This window comes from Schistocerca cancellata, chromosome 10, assembly GCF_023864275.1.
Source record: "Schistocerca cancellata isolate TAMUIC-IGC-003103 chromosome 10, iqSchCanc2.1, whole genome shotgun sequence".
NCBI classification, from domain to species: domain Eukaryota; kingdom Metazoa; phylum Arthropoda; class Insecta; order Orthoptera; family Acrididae; genus Schistocerca; species Schistocerca cancellata.
The window spans coordinates 61,110,467-61,136,467 of record NC_064635.1 but is presented as its reverse complement, the minus strand read 5'-3'; the positions used below and the strand labels follow the sequence as shown (position 1 = coordinate 61,136,467).

General features: G+C 39.9%; 1 protein-coding gene across 1 annotated transcript in view; it reads right to left on the bottom strand.

Moving 5' to 3' along the window:
• Nucleotides 1-26,001, bottom strand: part of LOC126106365 (uncharacterized) — a 109,334-nt gene that overhangs the window by 33,016 nt on the left and 50,317 nt on the right. The window contains exons 5-7 of the mRNA XM_049912628.1: nucleotides 20,039-20,130; nucleotides 6,236-6,326; nucleotides 886-1,071 (exon numbers count right to left, since the gene is read on the bottom strand). Coding sequence (XP_049768585.1) covers nucleotides 886-1,071; nucleotides 6,236-6,326; nucleotides 20,039-20,130 — 369 coding nt within the window. The remainder of the gene's footprint in view (nucleotides 1-885; nucleotides 1,072-6,235; nucleotides 6,327-20,038; nucleotides 20,131-26,001) is intronic.

Sequence of the window (26,001 nt, the reverse complement as noted above, 5' to 3'; positions counted from 1 at the left end):
TCACAATCCTCCTGGCCTAAACCTCCACTAACCTGTCTCCCACTGCCTCACCTTACATTTCCCCTTCTCTCTTCTGCCCACACCACTCCTTCCCCATCCAGTTCATGCATGCCTTCTCCCATTACTCTTCTTACCCCTCCCCCCACCCACATGCTCTCTCTCTCTCTCCTCCCCTTTTTTCACCCTTCTCCTGTCTCCATCACCACCACCTTCCTCTCATTTTCTCCCCTCCAACCCGTCTCGCTCAGTCTCTCTCTTGCTCTGCCCTCTGAACTTCTTTCGTCTTGAGCAGCTGCTGAGTCATCTGGTAAAAACCTGTGTCACACCACCCTGCTACCAATTCCACACCTCATGTGTCCTGCCCTGCCCCTCTCCAGCTCCATCCGAAAGGCAACTGCTTCTGATAATCAAAATTCAATAATGAGTGTCACTGCTCCATGAGCGAGTATGTTTGGGTGTCTTTGTGGCTGTAGGTGTGAATTTGTGCACTCTTAATAGAAAAAGAGCAAGAGCTCAGAAGCTAGTGTTGACTCTCTTCTATTACCTACTTCTTTGTGCCATGCACCAGTCCTCTACAGGTAAGTGGTTGTCTTTCCCTTATTTTATGTATTTTTCCATCCACAAATTTCCTTAAGTGCACATTCTCAAACATTATGGATTTCAGTTCTTTTGCTATGAACGTGGGTTGGTGTACTTGGTGGCATGTGTGGCTGTGTGAGAGACTACGCAAATCTAAAAATGAAAAAACAGCTAGTTCTAACGCTAGTAAAATTTTCTGTACTATCACATGTGACTGTGCACCATGCATCAATGAGCTATATGACTGCCTGTATTCGTTTTTTAACTAACTGTGGTTAAATATGTATAAAATAAACTGGTGTGTACCTGTGTCTCTGTAAACTCACAGTCATCATTGTAGTCATCATCTGGCCCATAGCCGGTGTCTGCATCACGGCCTTTAGGCGGAGTCGGTGGACTGTCCTCGGCTTCTTCGTCAATGTCTGCTGTCAGATCTTGCCACGTCTTAACAGGCAATCCGGCAATACGTTCCGCCATTGTGAAGTGCGCATTCTGAAAGACAGTACAGTACAGTTACGGACACACTGCAGCTATTGTAGACAGTGTGGGGGAAAACACTAACTACAGCTTCTTTTTGTACACACACAGTATGTCAGAAAGACATTATCTGCTGAGTATATATAAGGCAGATCCTTTATAAACTAAATAAAGTAAAAGTTATAGAGAAGATTGAAGTATATCAAAGGCCCTTCGCATACCCTCACTGGACAAACTGATCTGTAAAGCATAGTTCCTAGAGAACTTTGATAAGGTACTGCACACCATTTAACATTTTTCAGTCTCATTTCCCAGCTTCACACTGTAACCCAATTTCCTGTGCCACTTCGAAACATTGTCACAATCTTGCGGTACAAAACCTTCCTTCGACTGTCATACCCCACAGCTCCAGCTTCTGCACTCTGTTCAATCTCCCGTGTTGTCCTTTCTCTAATGGCATGTGATGGATAGCAATGTTTCCGTGTAATTTAAATACTACTGAGGTTGTTCACTTCTGGCCCATCTCAATTACTTTTGAGATAGTTGTTAAGTATGTGCTGACTTCATTTTACCTATTATATGTTAGTGAATCGTCATAGTGCTTTTCTCCTTCCCAATCTCCAGCCCCTGTTGTTATTTGACTTTGGCATTCTGGACTAATGACTAATAATTGATGACTGTGTTTTCTTCTTGACAATAATAAAAAAAGCACCTAGAAACTTGGTGAGGAGGTAAACAGAAAAAAATTTCAGTTGAATACAAGTGAATTTCACATGTACACGCATGCCTGCTTGCACATGACTGTGCACCGTGCATTAGTCACCTATATTACATGCGCAAACAAAGTTGACACTCAGCGCAGTGGCTAATGGGAGTGACTATAAAGGCATTTCCCATTTAACTCGTGTGTACCTGTGTCTCTGTAAACTCACAGTCACCATTGTTGTGATCGTCTGGCTCATAGACATGCACACGCACATGCACATCCCACCTCCCCCGCCCTCCCCCTCACACACAATACAGAGAATACAGTATAACCCAACTTTTACGTTCCCGGAATTAATGTTTTCCCGCCGTATACTATGACATTTAGCAGGGTAGCACGAGGCTGATCTTTCACTACACTGTGCACTACAACAAATCAGATGCCTGGTTAGATTTCCATAAACCGATGTAAAAATTAGGAAGTGATAAAAGTGAAGGTGACTCTTAGTATATAGGAATACTAAAAGAACAAACAGCCCCACAAAATTACAGTCCAATGTCCAGTTTGCTGTAGAATTATTGAACATATTCTCAATTAGAATACAATAAATTTCCTTGAGGCAGAAAAGCTTCTGTCCACAAATCAGCAGGGTTTCAGAAAGAATTACTCGTGTGAAACTCAGCTTGCCCTTTCCTCACAAGATATCCTGCAGACGACAGATAAAGAGCAACAGACTGACTGAATATTCCTCGACAGCCGAAAAGCATTTGACACAATGACCCACTGCAGACTGTTAAAGAAGGAATATGCAAATGGAATAGTTTCCCAGATAAGCGAGAGCCTTGAAGACTTCTTAAGTAATAGAACCCAATATGCTGTCCTTGATAGTGAGTGTTTATCAGAGACAAGGGTATCTTCAAGAATGCCCCATGGACATGTGATAGGACCACTACTATTCTTCATATACTTTGAATGATCTGGCGGACAGAATGAGCAGCAATCTGCGGGTATTTGCTTACAATACTGTGGCGTACGGGAAGGTGCAATCACTGAGTGACTATAGGAGGATAAAAAATGAGTTGCACAAAATTTCTAGTCGGTGTGATGAATGGCAGCTAGCTCTAAATGTGGAAAAATGTAAGTTAATGCAGGTGTGTAGAAAAAAAATCCAAAATGTTCAAATACTTCATTAGTAGTGTCCTGACTGACACAAGTCACATCGTTTAAATATCTGGGCATACCGTAGTAAAGTGATATCAAATGGGACAAGTGTGTGAGGATTGTGGTAGGGAAGGCAGATGATCAACTTTGATTAACTGGGAGAATTTTGGGAAAGTGTGATTCATCTGTAAAGGAGACCACAAACACGACACCAGTGAGACCCATTCTCGATCCGCACCGTATCAGATTCGAGAAAGACATCGAAGCAATTCAGAGACTAGCTGCTAGATTTGTTACCGGTAGGCTCGAACATACAAGTGTTCTTTCAAGCTGGCTGAGGAACGATCTTACTGCCGCCAACATACATTTCGCATAGAGACCACAAAGATAAGATACCAGAAATCAGGGCTCGTATGTAGGCACAGAGATAGTCATTTTTCCCTCCTATCTGTGAGCGGAACAGGGGAGGAAACAACTAGTTGTGGTAAATGGTATCCTCCACCATGCACTGTACGATGGCTTGCGATGCACGAATGTAGATGTAGAATGGATTCTAATACATATCTATCTGCCTTTCATTAGTTACTATTTTTATTTTTCAATTTTTTATCCAGTCACAGTAGTTTTATTGCAATAATTATTAAGATAAGAGAGAAATCAATGCAGCTTTCATATTGTTTTGGTATACTGGTTGTCGTATACTTTTTATCACATCCTGATTTATACATCTTGAAACAAATCTGAACTATTGTGTCACCCAATTAATAGTAATTGTCAAATATTCTCTGTTTAATGAACTATTAGATACCATTCCTATTTTGACAATATTTATTTGAAAATTACATATCTTATTTTCATTAAGGGAGCTTTCAGAATCATTATGACATTTGGCAACTGTTATTTGAAATTTCATTTATTCTTTTATATTTTTGCTTTATATTTTGACAATTCATTTCCTTCATAGTCTTAGATTTGTTTCTTTCATCTGTAACCAGAAGAAAATTATATATTTAACACTACCGAAATAACAATATCTCATCAAAAATTATGCTTAGGAATATTTAATTGTTTTTTCTCCAAAAAATATATTTGTGTTTTGATTATGACTCTCTTTATAAATTTCAGCTAGGAACTGCTGTAATGTAACCATAAAAACTCTCTGGACCAACAAGATATCTCTCCTGGTTTTCTGTATTACAATGTTTTCAAGAGTGTCTTTGTGGAGTGTTGGAGGAGGGAAGGCATAGGCAACCAAGTCTGTCACTTGCTTCCAGATTTAATAAACTGAAGTTTTAGTACTGTGAAATGCCTACAGTAAAATCTAACTGTATCAAGAATATTACTGATCATATTACCTCAATGAAAGCAGAAAATATAAAATTAGTTAATCTTAAAAATGGTGTTCAATTGGAACTCATCATTTTATCCAGTGTCATTTTTACATAATTGGAAGGAAACATATTATTGACAATGGTGAGTTGAAGAATATGCTATGATGAACCAACATTAACAGCTTATGTTCCTTTTATAAACTTGTCAAGACCAGAGCCTCTATTGGAATCATATGATAAGTACAAGAAATCAAGAGGAGTGTAATTATTGACTGCCAAATACTGATACAATCAATTTGGGCAATGCCTATCTGCAATCCTGTTGAAGCCATAAATATTATACATTTCTACCTTAGATGATGCTGACACAAATGTTGAAACCTGATTACATTCGTTGTTCTGTCATCATGATTATTGAACTGTGGGATCTGGATTGTTAGAATCAGTGCATGGAAATCTAATAAAGTGTCCAATTCATGATAGTGCGCAGTTCATCTTTTTTATGTTTACTTATTAATAAAGTTTCTAGATGCTTTTTGTTGTTATTGTCAAGAAGAAAACACAGAAAAATCTGTTCATACATTCCTTTATTTCAGTATAATTATTAATTTTAATGAAAGCTGTCATATATTATCTTTTAAATCTGTGACCTTGTATAAATAATGTGCCTGGTCTAGTTAAGGACATACGCCCCCATGCTCGTAGTCTTTATTTTCTACATTTTACCCAGAGGATTATCACTGACTACTGCTGCTGTTAAAATGGAAGGCATGAGATGGTGCATCGACTGGTCACGCATATATTTTGGCATAATGTAAAACAGTAAATATTACATAAATATTGTCACTCTTAATTAATACTGTTATCTCATTTTATCTGGCTGTTCTTTGTTGCTGCTGTAATTAAGCAGGAAAATGGAAGTTGTACTTCGCATTGTCACATATTTAATTACAGTATATTGTATAAATAACTCACAAAAATTTTAATATTGTGGCTATTAGTTACTGCTATGTCAATATAAATGTAGATGGGACCTATGAACCTTGCACTCTCTGCCACTTATACATTGTACTATGTGACTCTCAATGTTGGCAAAAATTATACAGAGTATATCCTTCTAAATCCCTGATTAATTAACTACAAGGTGTTGCTGTCACAGTTTAGTACCTCCTTCCCTTTTAGTTGACTATACTATGTAACTACTGTTTCCACAACATCTGGTTTATGCCTATAAATTTAAAGTTCAGTAATGTAGTTAAACATTTATCCCTTTATGTGTACTTAGATTTTTATCATTACTTGATTCATGTTTAATTTTGTTGTTCATCAGGCCATGCACACACTGGTTACAAAACTGTGTGACACGGACAAATATTTTGATTGTAAATCAGATATTTGCATTTAATAGGTTACATTTTGTAAATTCTCTGTTCATTCTGTCAACTAAACAACCAATGACAACCTATGTTTGATTTATGCTTTGTCTTTTAATTGTGTTATACCTGGTATGTATAGTCACTCAAGAATGGCTACACAGCAAAAGAAAAACCACTATGCAGTAGTGAACAACACAAAATAAAAGAATGGTTAGTCGCAAAAATAACAGCCGATGCAGTAAACTGGTGTCACACAAGTTACTTTATTCCACTGTAATTTAGTTTCGAGGAGCTACATCATTACAGACGTCGAATGTGAAAGAGAGAATACTCTGAAATTACATCTCACAATATCAGTACATCACTTTTCGGAACCTGTAGATGTCAACATAGATTTCAAAATCAGACAATGCAGGATGTTTAAAATTTGAACATACAAGGTATACATTTCTATATGTCTCCCCCTTCACTATTAAAACAGAAAACCTAATGAACCAAAAACAGGGCAAACGCTGGCATCCCAGAGTTAATGGAACACCTGTAAGTTTACTTTAGGAAAATTTTGACCAAGTGCTGACACTGTCAATTTATCAAAAGCAACTTACCTCCTTTTCAACGAGATGCAACTTCTTGAAAACAAGGTATCCCACAGGTGCTATAGCATCATCTGAGTGGATGATGGTTTCTGCTTCATCTCTGCAATATGCATAGTAATAAACAGTCCACACAATCTGTCATACATTGTAAGTGAAGGATATTCATAAATCACCACTGAAATGTGACTATATACAGTCTACACATAAATCCTACAACACAGTCTTACAATCTCTGAAAAACATAATAATCTATGTGTCTGGGTTTCTTCACCAGGTGAGCAGCTGAAAGCACACAGTCCCATGGCACAGGAGCCCTGCAGTATTCTGTATATGTATTTTATCACTCTTCTAGTATAGCCTCTTTAAAAACTCTTTGCTCTTTGAAAGCAACTATGCGAGACACACAATAATTTTTTTTTACTTACACATTTAATTTTGTTTTTCAATATCTCTTTACAGTCCTTCAATATAGTGTCACAGCTTCTACACGACTGAATCCCAACATCTGGGGAGCTCTAGTGTTCCGTCCAGGACACCACTTCTGTCCATCTGTTGGATGGCTCAGGTAACGGTAGTAGAAAGCTCTTCCAGAGAAAGATAATGAAGTCCACAAATAGGATTTTTTTTAGTTTTTTTTTTTTTTTTTTTCAACTTCAGGAACAAATCAAAGTTTGTTTGACTTACGTCTAGGCTGTACAGAGGATGCGGCAACACTTGCCATCCGTATTCATGCAGTTTTTGGGCTACAACATTGCCGATATGTGGACAAGCATTGTTGTGGATAATGAGTGGCCCATCTCAAGCAACTGAAGTCGGGTTTTGTGCATTTTCCTGTTCATGTTTTGCATAAAGTTGCAATAATACACTGCTGTTACACTTGCTCCACATGGGACTCTTATCTGTCATGAATCCTTGGTTATCACAAGCAAAAAATCATCATTTGCTCAAGTTTCAACTGAGCATGTTGAAATTTTTTTGGATGTGGAAAATCTGAAGCTCTCCCCTCTTTGAACTGTGATTTCAACTCCGGTTCAGAGTCTCTAATCGACATTTCATCAATAGCGACAATTTGACACAAGAATTCTTAATCTCCACAGTCAAATCATTGTTTGAGCAAGGTTCCAGTGCCCAAGCATTTCTGCTTCTCTTCAGCACACTGAGATCTTCTTCAAGAGCATCTGCCACAAATTTCACACTTTGTTCGTCTGTTGACATTTTTGGCATTCTGGATCTCGGATTATCGTTCGAGCTCATATGACCACCGAAAATGATTAACCCAATGTGAAACAGTAATAAGGTCCACTGTAAACTCACCACAAACTTCACTTAATGCACTGTAGATTTCTGTCAGGTTTTTGCAGTGTAAAGTTTCAATCTCAATGTATGATCTCTGATCTTCAACAGTCATAGTACCTGAGAATCCTGCAGGGTCCATTTCTACCTCTCACCAATTTTATGTTAGAGTACTCAACAATAAAGAAAAACACTTGCTTCTTCCTCAAGCTCCTGACTACAGCTGATATAATTTTCATTGTTGTTGCAACAAATGATCAACAGTAATACCAATCGGTGCATTACTTATGAAATGTCACTTGTACGATCACACAATTCCATTTTCCCCTCATATGCTGCTAGCCATTACAGTTGCATCACCATGATGATGGCAGGTGACACACACCGAATTGACAACATGACTACTATATGCTCTAATATCCAATGCATTTGCACATGGTCCAGCTCCATTAATGCGAGCATTTGTGAGGAGCCTGAATACCCACCTTTAACAGCACGAGATGTGCAGGAATAGAGTCAGTGACGCTCTGGAAAATACTGAAAGGGATGTGGAGCTGTGGTGACTCCAGCACTGCAGACAGCTACGCTAGGTTTCGCAGTCGAGAATCTGTGGCATGAGCAGCTGATCGAGGAGGTCCTCCAGATTCTCAATTGGCTTTAAATGTGGGGAGTTTTGTGGCAGGGTAGCACAGTGAACTTATTGTGTGCTCTTTGAACCACGCATGAACAATGCGAGCTGTAACACATTGCATTATCATGTTGGTAGATGCTGTCGTGCCAATAGACATGGTCCGCAATGATAGATGTGTGCTTGTGTCAATCCATTGTGCCTTCCAGAATGATGAGATCACCCACAGAATGCCACAAAAATATTCCCCAGATCATAATGCTCATTTCTGGTTGCAAGTGTTTGATTCCAGATGGTACACGCCAACAGCCAACTGTCTGATGGAGCATAAAATGTGATTATCTGAAAAGACCACCTGTCATCAATCAGTCGACATTCGGTTGCACTACTGGCATAGAAATTCCAGCCTTCATCACTTGTTAACAGCTGTCGGCACGGGTGCACGAACCAGGCACTTACCACCGAGTTCCAAATGCAGGAATGTTTGCTGAACTGTCATTGAGGAGACACTGCCCACTGCCCACTGCCCTTCAGTTCATCTGGGCATTTGCTCAACAGTTGCACATCTGCTCACCTGTACACTCATCTGCAGTCGTCATTCATTCCCGTCATCTATGGTCCGTGGTGCCCACAGCATCAGTTTTCAGTAGCAGAAGTTTGCTACACACAGACCGCTTCAGCCACAGTAGCACGCAAACAGTTTATAAACTTAGACATTTCGGAAATGCTTCCACCCTTGGCCCGAAAGCCAATGATCGTGCCCTTTGGGACATTAGATGAATTGCTCCATTTCCACATTAAAGCAATCAGTGCACTGTTTTCCACATCCTCCACCACATTTTATATACCCTCCACTGCTAGTGCTGCCACCTGCTGTCTGCACACTGACGTTGAGCACAAGTGGTGGTCACATTAACGCGACTGGACTGTGTATATAGGGAAAGATTATGCAGTGGTTTGCTGCCTAACAAGTTGGGTTTAAATTATGTGTGTTTGTGAGAAGATTGTGTTCTGTCTTGTATGAAGGAGAAGTGTCTGCCAGAACACATCAGAAACCAGAAATAGCAGACAGGCACAGCTTATGAAGATTGCAGTTTATCGTTCTGTGATACCAGTGCTTGTATTGGTTGAGATGTCTTGACTCGTGTGAAGATAGAATGTATGGGTTCAAGAGAGCCACACTCAATACCATGCTGGATCTCAACAGTCCCACCCAACAAGAGCCCGAGAGGAGACATTTTGTTCACTCAGTTGTGCAGTATCTGCATCTACATGGATACACCACAAATCCCATTTAAGTGTCTGGCAGAGGGTTTACTGAACCACCTTCGCAATAATTCTCTGTTATTCCACTCTCTAACAGTACATGGAAAAAATGAACACCTATGTCTTTTTGTGTGAACTCAGATTTCCCCTATTTTATTATGATCATTTCTCCCTATGTAGGTCAGCATCAACAAAATATTTTTGTATTCGGAGGAGAAAGTTGACGTTTGAAATTTCATGAGTAGATCCTGGCACAATGAGAAATGCATTTGTTTTAATGATGTCCACCCAAAATCCTATATCATGTTCATGACTCTCTCCCCTATTTCTTGATAATACAAAATGTGCTGCTCTTCTTTGAACTTTCTCAATGTACTCCGTTCATCCTATCTGGTAAGGATTCCACACCGCACAGCAGTATTCTAAAAGAGGATGGGCAATCATAGTGTAGGCAGTCTCTTTAGTAGACCCGTTACATTTTATAAGTGTCCTGCCAATAAAACACAGTCTTTGGTTCGCCTTTCCCAAAACATTTTCTTTGAGTTCTTTCCAATTAAAGTTGTCCATAATCGTAATTCCTAGATATTTACTTGAATTTACAGTTTTTATATGTGATTGAATTACCATGTAACGAAAGTTTAACAGATTCCTTTTAGCACTCATGTGGATAATTACACACTTTTCATTATTTAGCATCAACTGCAAATTTTCCCACCACACAGACATCTTTTCTAAACTGTTTTGCAATTTGTTTCGATCTTCTGATAACTTTACTAGATGATAAATGACAGTATCATTTGTAAACAATCTAACATGGTTGCTCAGATTGTCCCCTAATCATTTGTATAGATAAGGAACAGCAGGTGGCTTGCACACTACCTTGGGGAATGCCAGAAATCACTTCTGTTTTACTTGATGACTTTCTGTCAATACTACGAACTGTGAGCTCTGTAAGGAAATCACAAATCCAGTTGCATGAATGAGACGATATTCCACAAGCACACAATTTGATTACAGGCCGCTTGTGATGTACAGAATGTCTAAAGTCTTTTGGAAATCTAGAGATACAGAATCACTTTGAAGTGCCTTGTTGATAGCATTCAACACATCATGTGAGTAAAGAGCTAGCTGTGTTTCACAAGAACGATGTTTCCTAAATTTGTGATGACAGTATGTCAATAGACCGTTCTCTTCAAAGTAAATCATAATGTTGGAATGCAATGTATGTCCCAAAATACTGCTGCACAACAACATTAATTTAGTGGATTATTCCTATTGCCTTTCTTGAATATTGGTGCACCCTTCCAGTCTTTGGGTACAGATCTTTTGTCAAGCGATAGTTGTATATGATTGTTAAATAGAGAGCTATTGCAACAGCATACTCTGAAAGGAACCTAATTGGCATAAAATTTGTACTGGAAGACTTGCTTTTATTAAGTGATTTCAGTTGCCTCGGTATTCGGAGGATATCCACTTTTAAGTCACTCGTGGTGGCAATCATTCTCGATTCAAATTCTGGAATACTGACTTCAGCTTCTCTGGCAATGGAATTTCGGAAGGCTGCGTTCGGTAGCTCTGCTTTAGCAGCACTGCCATCAATAGTACTTTTATTGCTATCGCACAGAGAAGGCATCGATTGTGTCCTGCCACTAGCATACTTTACATCTCTCTGGATTTTCTGCTAAGTTTTGAGACAAAGTTTCATTGTGCAAACTATTATAAGCATCTCGCATTGAAGCCCGCTCCAGGGACTGGCAGCACGATCACCACGGCTGTGGCTTCCCCCGACACCACAGCAGATGGAGGCAGACTGATAGTGCTACACTGGACAATAACTCTAGACACTTGAATGGCTCAATTAACCTTTTCAGATGAGTCCCAGTTGTCCACAGAGCAAAATCACGACGGATGTTTCGGCATGTGAAGGCTCCAAGGACAACAATGTTGGCAAGATTTCATTCACCTTAGTACAGGTACTGCACCTGGTGGGGTAGTATGGGGTGCAGTCATATTGAGTCAATATGATCACCTCTGGTTCACACAGCCAGTAACTTAGATAGCAGGCATTACATTTCTATCACGTTGGCACCCTTGGCCTACCTTCAAGGCCCTCACAGCGTAATCTACCAACAAGATAATTCGAGAATGCACATTTCCCATGCCGATCCAATCTACATCAACACGGGAGGTATTTGACAGTTCCCCTGATGGCACCATTCGAAAACATCTGCCCTGGCGTTGGCGAGAGACTGGCACACCACCAATCACCAACCACTACGATTCACGACACTGATGAGGAGTTGACACGCCGTGGAATGATACACCTCTATCTGTCATGTAAGCTTATTCTTTTTTTGTTCGACACTACAGCCAGTTGTGTTGGAACCACTGTGGTTGTTAGAGGTAACTGCTTTCTGTGCTAAACTTCATTACCTGTATATGACCAGATCAGTTACAAATTAAACCTACTATTCTACACATGCACAATAAGTCAAATTTTCTTATGTGCTACATTTCCTAGAGTTGCAATTTTAATGACAAAAAGTGTAAATTCCAGCACTACCACATGTGAATCTCTTTGGCAGTTCTGATAGCTCTAATGTGTTGTTCTATAGCAGTGATTCCCAACTTTTCTTAGGCCATTAACCCTGTGTGAAAACAGATATTAGCTATTAACCCCCCTCCTCAGACCAATGACCAAGCGGTTTGGTCCCTCCCCAGAGGGAGAGGGAGAGGGAGAGGGAGAGGGAGAGGGAGAGGGAGAGGGAGAGGGAGAGGGAGAGGGAGAGGGAGAGGGAGAGGGAGAGGGAGAGGGAGAGAACAAATGATGAAGCGATTCCCTGTGCATCACAAGTGCTACCTGTAACTCCTCCTCAGATAAAAAAGCTAGCTATCCATGGCAAGGATAGACACTCGTTCAAAACTTGGTTCCCTTCACTTCTCCTCTCCCTAAGTGGCATGTGCTTCACCTGTACCCCAATTTAAAATCAGCCAGGTTAAAATGTGTGCACTATACTTACTGTTTGTAAATCACTTGACTGGTGGACTCATTAGTACTGAGCTGGCAGAAATCAGAACACTTCAGGTTATTAATGCTTTGTTTATGACCCCTCTAATAATAACAACAATAACAATAATGTGTACAGCACTATGGTAGCCTTCCTGTCATTACTACTGTGTCACACTATCAATTAGTTCATTTATTTGTTACAAAGTGAGTACTGAAGCAATTTCTGATCTATTACAGGAACTATCAACAACTTGGAGAAGAAATTTTCATGTGTATTTATTATGTAAATGTTCCACTTTTATCACCATTGATGTATGATTCAAAGCACAAAGTATGTGTGTAGTTGGTGGGCTATGTGAGTTATCTGTAACTTTCACTGCATAGTGTCACACATTAACGCTAGTAACTGAGAAGAAAGTAATTATTGATAACTTATATAATCATTAAGAGACCTGTAAAATTATGATTATAGTAACAATCTTTTAAAAATAACAAATAACTTAGTTTCATGACAAACATAATCAAAACTTTTTGCTTTTCATCCATCAGAAAATTTCATTTATCCTTCAGGTAGAGTAAAAACTGCTCTAAAGAAATGCATGAAGATTTCCAATGGGAAAAGTCAAGAACTAGTGTTATGAAATTCAATTTCATATTACTAATTATCCATTATCATTGAGGCTGAGTTCATGCTAGCAAAATTCCAGTGCATCAAATACCTTGTCAAATTCAATTTGTAGTTCAGTGTAAACATAACTAACAAGGGAAAACTCCCCATTTCACCCCCCCCCCCCCCCACCTCAGATTTAGTGCTAAGGTGGCCCAGCGGATAGCCCATCCCTGTTGCTCAACTCAAGGGTGGGTTTGAGTCCCGATCATAGGCAACCTTCCCACTTTGAGTCATAATTGTTTCTCACCTGTTCGCTGATGTGTGCACCACTATCCGGTGACTTGTGGATATAGCAGAAAACAGGAAGAAGGGGCCTGAACTGTCTGAACTGTGAAAAAAAGAAGCAAAATCGAAACAGTGAACATTCCAATCTCAAGCTGTACATTGAGCAAGTTTGTACAGCTACAACGTCATGGTCACGAAATCCATGTTCAGATCTCGCTTGTGCACCATTTCATTTTTCTTTTTTCTTTTTTTTCTTCACCAACCCCCCCCCCCCCCCCTCCCAAATTATGAACTGTGCATCCGGCCATTGAGATGTCTGTTCACTGTGTTCAAATTTGTGTCTGTGTAGTGGTGTGACATTGTTCTGCGACAGCGGGGTGTAAGAATGGAACCTTCAGATGTACATACACCCTGTTCATTCTACAAAAGTGCCACACGTTATGACTTTTGCATTCCGTTTTCGAAGTTATGTCCCTTGAATTCCTTTGCTGTAACATAGTTCACAACTGTTTATTTGTTATTTTCATTTCTGTGAGAAGCCTATGCGTCATCTCACCTGTTCTCACTACTCTTCACTTTTACTTGTGACGGTAATATATTTTTACAGCATGACTCACATTCTATAAGCAATGTACAGTCTGATAATTTTCAAGACTGTAGACGGAGAACAGACGTGTCAATGACAGGATGGACAGTTCATAACTCTGTAGGGGGAAAAAAAAGGATACAAGGGAGATTTGAACATAACTCTCCTGCTTCACAGTCCAACACCATGACAACATAACCACAATATTGGTGTTACTGAGACACATTTGATATTGAACAGCTCGGACTGTTCACTGTTCTGATTTTGCTTCTTTTTTCACAGTGCAGTACACCTCCTTCCTGTTTTCATGCCTGATCTGTGTTCAGTTTCTGACAGGCTATTCACTGGGACATTTTACCACTAAATCTGAGGGGGGCGCAATGGGGAGTTTCTCTTGCAAGTAAGAGAGAAGAGCCAATGTCAAACAGATTAAGTATAAGATATCTAAAAACAAAGAAGATGTGACTTACCAAACTAAAGTGCTGGCAGGTTGATAGACACACAAACAAACATACACACAATTTAAGCTTTCGCAACCAACCGTTGGTTACGAAAGCTGGAATTGTGCGTGATAACACAAACATACACACAATTTAAGCTTTCGCAACCAACCATTGGTTGCGAAAGCTTGAATTGTGTGTATGTTTGTGTGTTTATCAACCTGCCAGCGCTTTCGTTTGGTAAGTCGCATCTTCTTTGTTTTTAGATATATTTTTACCACGTGGAATGTTTCCCTCTATTATATTCATATCATTAATTTGAACCCAACAATCAAGATTAAGTATAAGCTTTCATAAGTTTAATAAAACTCTTAGCTTTATAATTGTAAATCAAACGTAAATGAAGTACCAATGAAGTAAAAGCTTGGTTATTAAAAAGCCACACATTAGAAACTATCATCCACTACTGTTTTCACTTCAGTACTTCAAACTCAACTAACAATAGAGACTAATACAAACTATATATATATCAGTTGTGTCACAAAATATGAAACTCAGCTACGTCACAGAGATTAATCATCATAACTGTGCCAAGTTTTCAAATAAAAAAATGGACAATCTGGGATGAAATAACAACACAGAAAGAATATGCTGCTCCCCACAAAGAGGAGGCAATGAGTCACAGACAGACATAATGAAAAAGAATGCTGTAATATTAATCTTTTGGACAAAGTTTACACACACACACACACACATACACACAGAGAGAGAGAGAGAGAGAGAGAGAGAGAGAGAGAGAGAGAGAGAGAGAGAGAGAGAGAGAGGAAGGGAGGGAGGGGGGAGAGGAAGAGGAGGGGGGAGAGAGAAAGGGGGTGGGGGGAGGATTCTTTTGTGAATGACTACTTCTGAAGACGAACTTTGTCTGAAAGCTTAGATATTACAACTCTCTGTTTCATTGTACCTGTAGGCAATTCAATACCTCAAGTTTGAAATGCTATATATATAAGATAAATGAAACATGGCATGCAGACAAGGAAATTTTTCATTTCAAGATATCTGTAAATCAGCACAACCATCATATTTGATCAAACAGAACTGCTGAACTTCACTGTTATTTATTCCACAAAAGCAGGGAACAGATAAAAAAATGGAAAGCTGCACTCTTAACATCTCAGTACCTTTGCAACACCACCACTAAACTGTCAACTTTCTAGATATGCCACTAAATTGTCAATTATCTAGATATGCTGCATTGTTTACTTTCCAACAAATTACAATAGAGCCTTGTTATTTTCCTACAGGGTTATATTCCAACACACTTCACCTTTTATGTCCAAATGTGCTGAGCAAATAGCTTCCCAAAAAAACTGGTAGAAGATGTCCTTTTGCACTTCCATCTATAAATTCAGATTTCACACATGCGCATACAGGCAATTAAGGCCTGAGCACAGGCCGGCGAATTGTAGGGACAACAACATTACTGGAAAAGAAATGAGAAGAAGAAGAAAGTGCTTTAACAATGCACTAGTGAGAAAAACTGAAATAATTGCCACCTTAATATTGTTTCAGTAATGTTTGTGTATCCCAATACTGATTAAGTTCCTACTGTAGTGCACCAGAAAGTCACTGCATCTATCACTGCAATTTTCTATTTTAATTTTTCAATATATTCTGAAACTTGCTGATTAAATCCTATAATGAAAGAAAAATTCACTGGAGAAAACTATAAAATTATGAGATAGAACTGCTGGTGGGAACTATTAGGTTTTTACTTGGAAATCAGAGAGGAAGAGGTTGGTGCAAGCTAACTTCCCATTTGAATAAACTTTTGTTAGGAGGAGAAAGTAAATGTGTGATCAGATTTACCTAATCCTAGCTTGCCAGATACCATCTACTGACCGATCACACACTGCTGCAAACTTTGCCGACTTGTTTACTGTGTTTTAAATAGAAGCGTGTAGCTGGCTGAAGCATATTATGACAAATGAGCTATGTGACAATGCATGCGCTTAAAATGTTTTCACATATCTTTGGTTTACGGCATCATATCTCCTGAACTTTGTTATGCTGTGTTGATGGTGTGACATTACTAGAGAAACTGAAATAAAGTACCTGTCCTTCCCTTGAGAAAATAAAAAAGTAATAATAAATGTAATGACAGTAAAAAGAAACCTAGAAGCAGATAAAGGACTCGGCTCGCTGCTGGCGACCAGAAGTTGCGGTCTGATAACTGGCGGCTATATAAGTGACGTTTCTGGTAAGATGGTGTCAGTCGTCGCGTGGCTGCACGTGCAGCAGCATCGACACAGTCTAGTTATGGTACATTATTTTAGGAAGAGAAAGTCTACATGCCTTACAATGTAATATATATCGATAATATATCGATTACTACGAAGAGTGGAGTAGGTGCGCAACTTATTCTTCATGGTCCTTCAGTGTTTTATGGATGTGTACTGAATTTTACACTTACTAATGCTGATGTTAGTGCACATGGCAATTGTTGGGTTACTGTGGCTCTAGTTCATTGTGGTAAAGTGTAGACTGTATCACGACTGGAGATTTTAACAGCCGAGAAGTTATTGCTTATCGTACATTTCCGATACGTGAAGTGTACAACAGAGATCGTGGTTCATCTTACTATATGTCTACAATGCCGTTGGTTCTTAGGACAAGGAATCGTCGTAAAGTAAATGAATCAGAGTCGGTGTCTGTATAGGTTAAGGTGCACTGAATTGTGCCCAGATTAAAGTTGTTGGTGATGTGACATATTACTACAGAAACTGAAATAAAGTATCTCCTGATCTATGTCTTGTACAATGATATAATTTTCCAAGCACATTCAGTGCTACACGTGACAAGTGACTGCAAAATGTGTCACAAATAAAGTTAGTATTAAAGAAGCAATACATTAAAATGTCATGCCTGACGTAACAATTTTACTGCATGAACAGCAAAAATGTAATGAGTGATAAACTTTTTTCCTTTCATCATCCTGTGGGGGTCCTCAGGAACAGGAAGTATTGTAAAGGTTTGAAATTATGTGTCAAGTTTGTTGCAAGTCACTAAGTGCGCTCATCCTCAAATACTAGATGCATAAAGTCTCAATATTTGCGCATTGTGGGCTACACTGCCTTCTCACCCCCACTTCTTTGATAGGTAGGTGGTTCCTTACCTCCACAGCGATTCTTACCAGACAATACAGGGTTATTACAAATGATTGAAGCGATTTCACAGCTCTACAATAACTTTATTATTTGAGATATTTTCGCAATGCTTTGCACACACATAGAAAAACTCAAAAAGTTTTTTTAGGCATTCACAAATGTTCGATATGTGACCCTTTGGTGATTCGGCAGACATCAAGCCGATAATCAAGTTCCTCCCACACTCGGCGCAGCATGTCCCCATCAATGAGTTCGAAAGCATCGTTGATGCGAGGTCGCAGTTCTGGCACGTTTCTTGGTAGAGGAGGTTTAAACACTGAATCTTTCACATAACCCCACAGAAAGAAATCGCATGGGGTTAAGTCGGGAGAGCGTGGAGGCCATGACATGAATTGCTGATCGTGATCTCCACCACGCCCGATCCATCGGTTTTCCAATCTCCTGTTTAAGAAATGCCGAACATCATGATGGAAGTGCGGTGGAGCACCATCCAGTTGAAAGATGAAGTCAGCGCTGTCGGTCTCCAGTTCTGGCATGAGCCAATTTTCCGCGGGCTACGCGTGAAACTTGCCCGCACGCGTTCAACCGTTTCTTCGCTCACTGCAGGCCGACCCGTTGATTTCCCCTTACAGAGGCATCCAGGAGCTTTAAACTGCGCATACCATCGCCGAATGGAGTTAGCAGTTGGTGGATCTTTGTTGAACTTCGTCCTGAAGTGTCGTTGCACTGTTATGACTGACTGATGTGAGTGCATTTCAAGCACGACATACGCTTTCTCGGCTCCTGTCGTCATTTTGTCTCACTGCGCTCTCGAACGCTCTGGCGGCAGAAACCTGAAGTGTGGCTTCAGCCGAACAAAACTTTATGAGTTTTTCTATGTATATGTAGTGTGTCGTGACCATATGTCAATGAATGGAGCTACAGTGAATTTATGAAATCACTTCAATCATTTGTAATAGCCCTGTATATGATGTGTGTACCAAGGTTGAAATCAGTCCAGTGGTTTAGGAGGGGATGTGGAACATACATACATACATACATACATACATATACAGGGTGTTACAAAAAGGTACAGCCAAACTTTCAGGAAACATTCCTCACACACAAAGAAAGAAAATATGTTATGTGGACATGTGTCCGGAAATGCTTACTTTCCATGTTAGAGCTCATTTTATTACTTCTCTTCAAATCACATTAATCATGGAATGTAAACACACAGCAACAGAATGTACCAGTGTGACTTCAAACACTTTGTTGCAGGAAATGTTCAAAATGTCCTCCGTTAGCGAGGATACATGCATCCACCCTACCACCCTCCGTCGCATGGAATCCCTGATGCGCTGATGCAGCCCTGGAGAATGGCGTATTGTATCACAGCCGTCCACAATACGAGCACGAAGAGTCTCTACATTTGGTACCGGGGTTAAGTAGACAAGAGCTTTCAAATGCCCCCATAAATGAAAGTCAAGAGGGTTGAGGTCAGGAGAGCGTAGAGGCCATGGAATTGGCCCGCCTCTACCAATCCATCGGTCACCGAATCTGTTGTTGAGAAGCGTACGAACACTTCGACTGAAATGTGCAGGAGCTCCATCGTGCATGAACCACATGTTGTGTCGTACTTGCAAAGGCACATGTTCTAGCATCACAGGTAGAGTATCCCGTATAAAAACATAGCGGTGAATCGAGGAAGTACAGTACATACTGACGAAACTAAAATTAGCTCTAACATGGAAATTAAGCGTTTCCGGACACATGTCCACATAACATCTTTTCTTTATTTGTGTGTGAGGAATGTTTCCTGAAAGTTTGGCCATACCTTTTTATAACACCCTGTATATATGTGCATCTATTTTTATAATATGTACCCCATAGTGCTCAGAGCCATTTGAATATAATATGTACGGAGACATAGTCTCAGAAGAGCCACAACTTCTTTTAGTTAAATTCTTTATTGTTGTGTACTGTGCTGCACCTTATCAAAGAAGGCCTGTTTCATTATTTATTTTTTGGCAGTTTCTGTTCTCTCTTGCTTTACGCACAGCAGTGGCCTAATGTCAGTGAGTTCAAAATGAGGAGGGGGGCCGGGGTGCATCGGTTACAAGCAAATGGAGAATTAACTGTTACCAGCAGTCAGGGGAGAGGATCAACAAAAACATTTTCTTCACAGACCTGAAACACACTTTGTATTACAAGCATTACATTAGTAATTAGATATCCTCAGTGTGATACTCTCAAAAAGGTAATGGGTGCAAGAGGTACAATGAAGCACCCTTTAATGAGCTATCATAGATTGAGGTGTCTATCTTCATATCAACACAGTCATCAACCGTGATTAACCACCGAAAGTTCATCAGCCATTCAGACTGATTGTAGTGTTGCTAATCTTCCAGTACAATTTCCACAAAATCACGAGCAAAAAACCTCTATTTCTATTTCAATAGTTATAAACATACTTTCTGTAACCCATCTTGAAAAACCTTTTGAACACTGCTAGTCACAGAAAAAAATGTTAGTTTGCTGCAATACTCACATGACAATGGTCTTGGTGAACAGGGGACAGTCCAATGTAAAGCTCTCATACTCTCCACCTTCACCACAAACATTCAGCCCGTACTTCTCCTTCTGCAAAGGATCACCAAGTTTGTTTCTCTCAATTAATTACAATTTACATGCAGTAATTGCTTTTGCGCTGAACAGACTAAACCACTCCACACAATGTTACGTGCAAAGATCATCCAAAATCCACTCCATACGATTGTGAACAACAGTTCCAGTTGAGCAGCAAATAGCGAGATAAAAATGAACATAGTTAAACGAGATACATCTACTTTTTCTTAAAAATGAAATTATTTTTGAGAGCTGAAAGTAACTGCCAAGAGTAACACAATATATAGTGAAGTTAGCTAGTATTGCCTGATGTCAGCACCTTACAGGGCTGATGGATTGGATGTTAGGTTGCTTCAGTTATTTTAAAAAGGAGAAGCTGTGCGACGACCATAAGAAATACTGAGTGTTTCTGCTAAGAGCATTCTGGGGCATTACCTTCGTCAGTTTGGCAGGTATCTGCAAATTATTTATTTATTTTTTATTTTTTTCCCAGAGTGTCGACAGAATGACACAGCTCACAAGTCACCCAGCCATGACGGAAAACGTAAGTTTGTTTCTTGTTACAAGCAACGTAATTTTTAAAATGGAATTTTACACTGAAGCACCAAAAAACTGGTGTAGGCATGTGTATTCAAATACAGAGATATATATAAAGAGGCAGAATACGGCACTGCGGTCGAGAATGCCTATCTAAGACAAAAAATGTCTGGTGCAGTTGTTAGTTTGAAGACTTAAGTGAGTTTGAATGTGGTGGTGTAGTCGGCACACGAGCAATGGGACACAGCATCTCTGAGGTAGCGACGAAGTGGGAATTTTCCCATATGACCTCTTCATGAGTGTACTGTGAATACCAGAATCCGATAAAACATCAAATCTCTGACATCGCTGTGGCCGGAAAATGATACTGCAAGGACGGGACCAACAACAACCGAAGAGAATCGCTCAAACTGACAGAAGTGCAACCCTTTTGCAGATTGCTGCAGATTTCAATGCTGGGCCATCAACAAGTGTCACCATGTAAGCCATTCAACGAAACATCATCAATATGGGCTTTCAGAGCCGGAGGCCCACTCGATTACCCATGATGACTGCACGACACAAAGCTTTATTCTTTGTCTGGGCCTGTCGACATCGACATTGGACTGTTCACAAAACTTGTTGCCCGGTCAGACGAGTGTCGTTTCAAATTGTATCGAGCGGATGGACGTGTACGGGTATGGAGACAACCTCGTGAATCCATGGACCCTGCATGTCAGCAGGGGACTGTTCAAGCTGGTGGAGGCTCTGTAATGGTGTGGAGCGTGTGCTGTTGGAGTGATATGGGACAGCTGATGCGTCTAGGTACGACTCTGACAGGTGACACGTACGTAACCATCCTGCCCTATCACCTGCATCCATTCCTGTCCATTGTGTATTCCGTCGGACTTGGGCAATTTCAGCAGGACAATGCGACACCTCACATGTCCAGAATTGCTACAGAGTGTCTCCAGGAACACTCTTCTGAGTTTAAACACTTCCACTCTCCAGACACCAACAATGTTGAGCATATCCGGGATGCCTTGCAATGCGCTATTCAGAAGAGATCTCCACTGCCTTGTACTCTTATGGATTTATGGACAGTCCTGCAGGATTGGGGGTATCAGTTCCCTCAGCACTACTTCAGACATTAGTCAAGTCCATGCCAAGTCGTGCAGTGGCACTTCTGCGTGTATGCGGGGGCCCTACACGATATTAGGCAGGTTACCAGTTTCTTTGGCTCTTCAGTGAATAGAGGCATTCAATACAGTGCTCCTTTATTAGACTATTGCAATATTTGATTCAGTAAGACAACTTAAAAGAGATAGCAAGGCACGAACAACAGCCAGTAGTCCAACTGCAACCGAGTAGTGCTGCTGCATGGCAACAGCAGACAGGAAGCATGGCACACAAGAGGAGCAAGAGGAGGAGGAGGAGGTGGTATGAGAAGACACAGCCTACAAATGTTCAGCAAAAGTGTGTCTAACATTATAACTGTATCAGAGCATACTAGTACTGCAGTTATGTGACTTGCTCGTAAGCAGTCAGCAACAACAAACACAAACATGTTGGCCATGTCTTTCTATCCATCACTCACTGTCTCACCTAGTGTGCTGGCCCATGCCATTCTGTCTATCTGCAATATATACAGCCACACAGCAACATTACTTGGCCACAGCTGATGTAGTGGTTGTTGTTCATGTTATTGTCTCACCATTGTTGTGTATCATATAGCACTAGATTAATTTGGGACCACATAAAATTACTCTTTAAGAATTTTTTTTTGTTTGTAACAAAAAATAGTCAGGTTTTTTCTGTTAATCATGTATGTCACAGAAAACACAGAATGAGCTGTATTTATTTGGGCCGATGCCACCTACACCACATGTCGCAAAAATGAAATAACAGATATCTGCTAAAACATCAGAAACATTAAACTCAATGATACACAAATTACCAAAGGGCTGATCTCCACATAATTATGAAGGCACCTACTGACAAAGGTGGAAATTTCTTCTCTGCTTTGGTGAATTTTTTACTGCTCTGAGTGTGGTTATCCAATAAATGAGATGTACTACATTAAAATGAATCACATTTCTTTTTTTTTAATTTAAAAGTGAAAAATATTTTATTTACCCAGTAGTCCTAGTGGAGACTAGTTAATTACTGAAATGCTAACTGAAAGAATTAAATGGCTTGGCTTTAAGGGGGCTACACAAGTAACTGCACACAGGATAAAGCATGCTACACAAGCATGCTCGAATGTGGATAGGACAATGTTGTGCAAGCATTATGACGGCACGAGCTGCTTCGTGCTCGATCGTGTTTCACTTATGCAAGGATGAGTACTAATAGTGAGGAGGTTTGTACAGCACAAGTCACTGTGAGTTTTTGTAGCAATTATGTCTAGCGATCTGAAACATATCAACTGCGAGTTGCTGAAAGATTTTATTCATGCCTATCTAGCGGAATATTAAATCAATGGCATATTGTGATAAAGCGAAAAGAGAGACCATGTATGACCCTCATCTTCTTACATACACAGCAATTTATTACGTAGCAGAGGAAGATGTAGTTAAAAAAAATATAAATTCACTGAGATCAAATTATATAAAAAAATTAAAAATTAAAGCAGTTTAAATTAATGGCGGCTTCATATAAGATACACAATCTAGTGCTGTGTCATTTTCACTTGTTTAGCCTTCTGAATGAGCAGGAGACAATCAGAAGTTTCTCATCTAATTTAGAAGAAAGAGTAGTGACTGACGTAGGCTTTCATGAATACTGGTAGTTAGTTACAATAGCTCTGTTGAAGATATTCGCCTTTATTTGTTTATCCAAAAGTTCCACATATATAGTTTTATTTTACTTATTCTGATTTCATTTTGTTAACATACAAGTTTTGTGGGCACAGAACTTGTTCTCCATTATAGAGTAGATTATGAACTCTTCACTAACACATTTAGCATCAAACAGATTGTTTTCAGAGAAGAGCTTTCTAAAGGTAACACATTTGAAGTATCTGACAATGAGCCAGCACACATGGAACATGGATCTTTTTTTTTTTTTATGCCTTACCCATTCAGCCAACACAATAACAATGTCAGTTATGACAATACGAATGTAAGGACAACACAACACACAGCCCGCAAGTAGAGAGAATCTCCACCCCAGCCAGGAATTGAACCCAGGCCCCTTCACTTAGCAATCCACTGCACCAACCACGCAACTAACAAGACAGACTGTGGCACAGGTCTGGCTGCTACAGAAAACCTCTTCACATTCTGTGCTGAGGCTGCTTTTGTTATGGCTTTACTGCTCGCCAAATGCTGGTGCTTGTGCTGCAAGATGGCATTCTGCCTGATATAAAATATTTATCACCTGATTTTTGAAAAACTATTACACGAAAAAAACTGATTTTTGCACATATTACAGTCTGATATCTTCACTTAGCAAAGAACTCAATTTCTTTTCGTTATTCGTCATAAATACTGCACTGCATCAAATTAAATAAAATAAAATACTGTCTGTACTGAGAGATGGTGTTCTGGTCAATATGAAATATTTATCATCCAGTTTTTCGAAAACTATCTGGTGAAAAACTTTGATTTTTAAACATCTAACAGTCTGATATATTTGCTTGATGAAGGACTGAATTTCTTTTTGGTATCTCTCATACGTACTGGGCTGCAAAAGATTAAGTGAAACACTGCATGAAATTTTAAAGAGTTTGCAGAGGTAAAAATACACTGTACAAAGTTTGCATGTGGTTGATTTTTAGTTTATACATTGCACTGAATGAAATACTGAAAATGTATCAAAATTTTATTTAAAACTGATATCAGAAGGATATCTCATTTTGTTCTCGAATTACTGCGTTTTATATCCGAAGGAAGGTAGAGTGCAGAGCACCTATTCACCTCCTTGCGCATTGCAAATTATGTACATAACAATCGTGACATCTTATAAACGATTCAAGATATAGAGACCAGGTTTCCTGCAAATGATAGCACACAATGAGGCACATATTTTGTACAATATATATTTGAAACTTTTTTATTCACTGAGACATAGAAGTAAGTTGTCAGCAGCAATGAGAGGTCAGTGGCTCAGGGCGCATTTATACACTATGTGATCTAAAGTATCCGGACACATGGCTGAAAATGACTTACAAGTGTGTGGTGCCCTACATCGGTAATGCTGTAATTCAATATGGTGTTGGCCCACCCTTAGCCTTGATCACTGCTTCCACCATTGCAGGCATACATTCAGTCAGGTGCTGGAAGGTTTCTTTGGGAATGGCAGCCCATTCTTCACGGAGTGCTGTACTGAGAAGAGGTATCGATGTTGGTCGGTGAGGCCTGGCATGAAACTGGCATTCCAAAACATCCCAAAAGTGTTCTGTTTGATTCGGGTTAGGACTCTGTGCATACCAGTCCATTACAGGGATGTTATTGTCATGTAAACACTCTGCCACAGACCGTGCATCATGAACAGGTGTTCGATCCTGTTGAAAGACGCAATCGCCATCTCCAAATTGCTCTTCGACGGTGGGAAGCAAAAGGTGCTTAAAAAATAAATGTAGGCCTGTGTTGTGATAGTGCCATGCAAAACAACAAGGAGTGCAAGCCCCCTCCATGAAAATCATGACTATAACATATCACCACCACCTCCAAATTTTACTGTTGGCACTACACTCGTTGGTAGATGACGTTCACCGGGCATTCACCATTCCCACACCCTGCCATTGGACCGCCACACTGTGTACTGTGATTTGTCACTCCACACAACATTTTTACACTGTTCAGTCATCCAATGTTTATGCTTCTTACACCAAGTGAGTCGTCATTTGGCATTTACCAGCATGATGTGTGGCTTATGAGCAGCCGCTCGACTATGAAATCCAAGTTTTCTCACCACCTGCTTAACTGTCACAGTACTTGCAGTGGATCGTGATGCAGTTTGGAATTCCTGTGTGATGGTCTGGATAGATGTCTGCCTATTACACATTATGATCCTTTTCAAATGTCAGCGGTCTCTGTCAGTCAACAGACGAGTTTGATCTGTAGCTTTTGTGCTGTTCGTGTCCCTTCACATTTCCACTTCACTATCAAATTGGAAATAGTGGACCCAGGGATGTTTAGGAGTGTGGAAATCTCGCATATGGACATATGACACAAGTGACACGCAATCACCTGACCACATTCTAAGTCCGTGAGTTCCGCGGAACGCCCCATTCTGCTCTCTCACTATGTCTAATGACTACTAAGGTCACTGATATGGAGTACCTGGCAGTAGGTGGCAGCACAATGCACCTAATATGAAAAACGTATGTTTTTGGGGGTGTCCAGAAACTTTTGATCACATAGT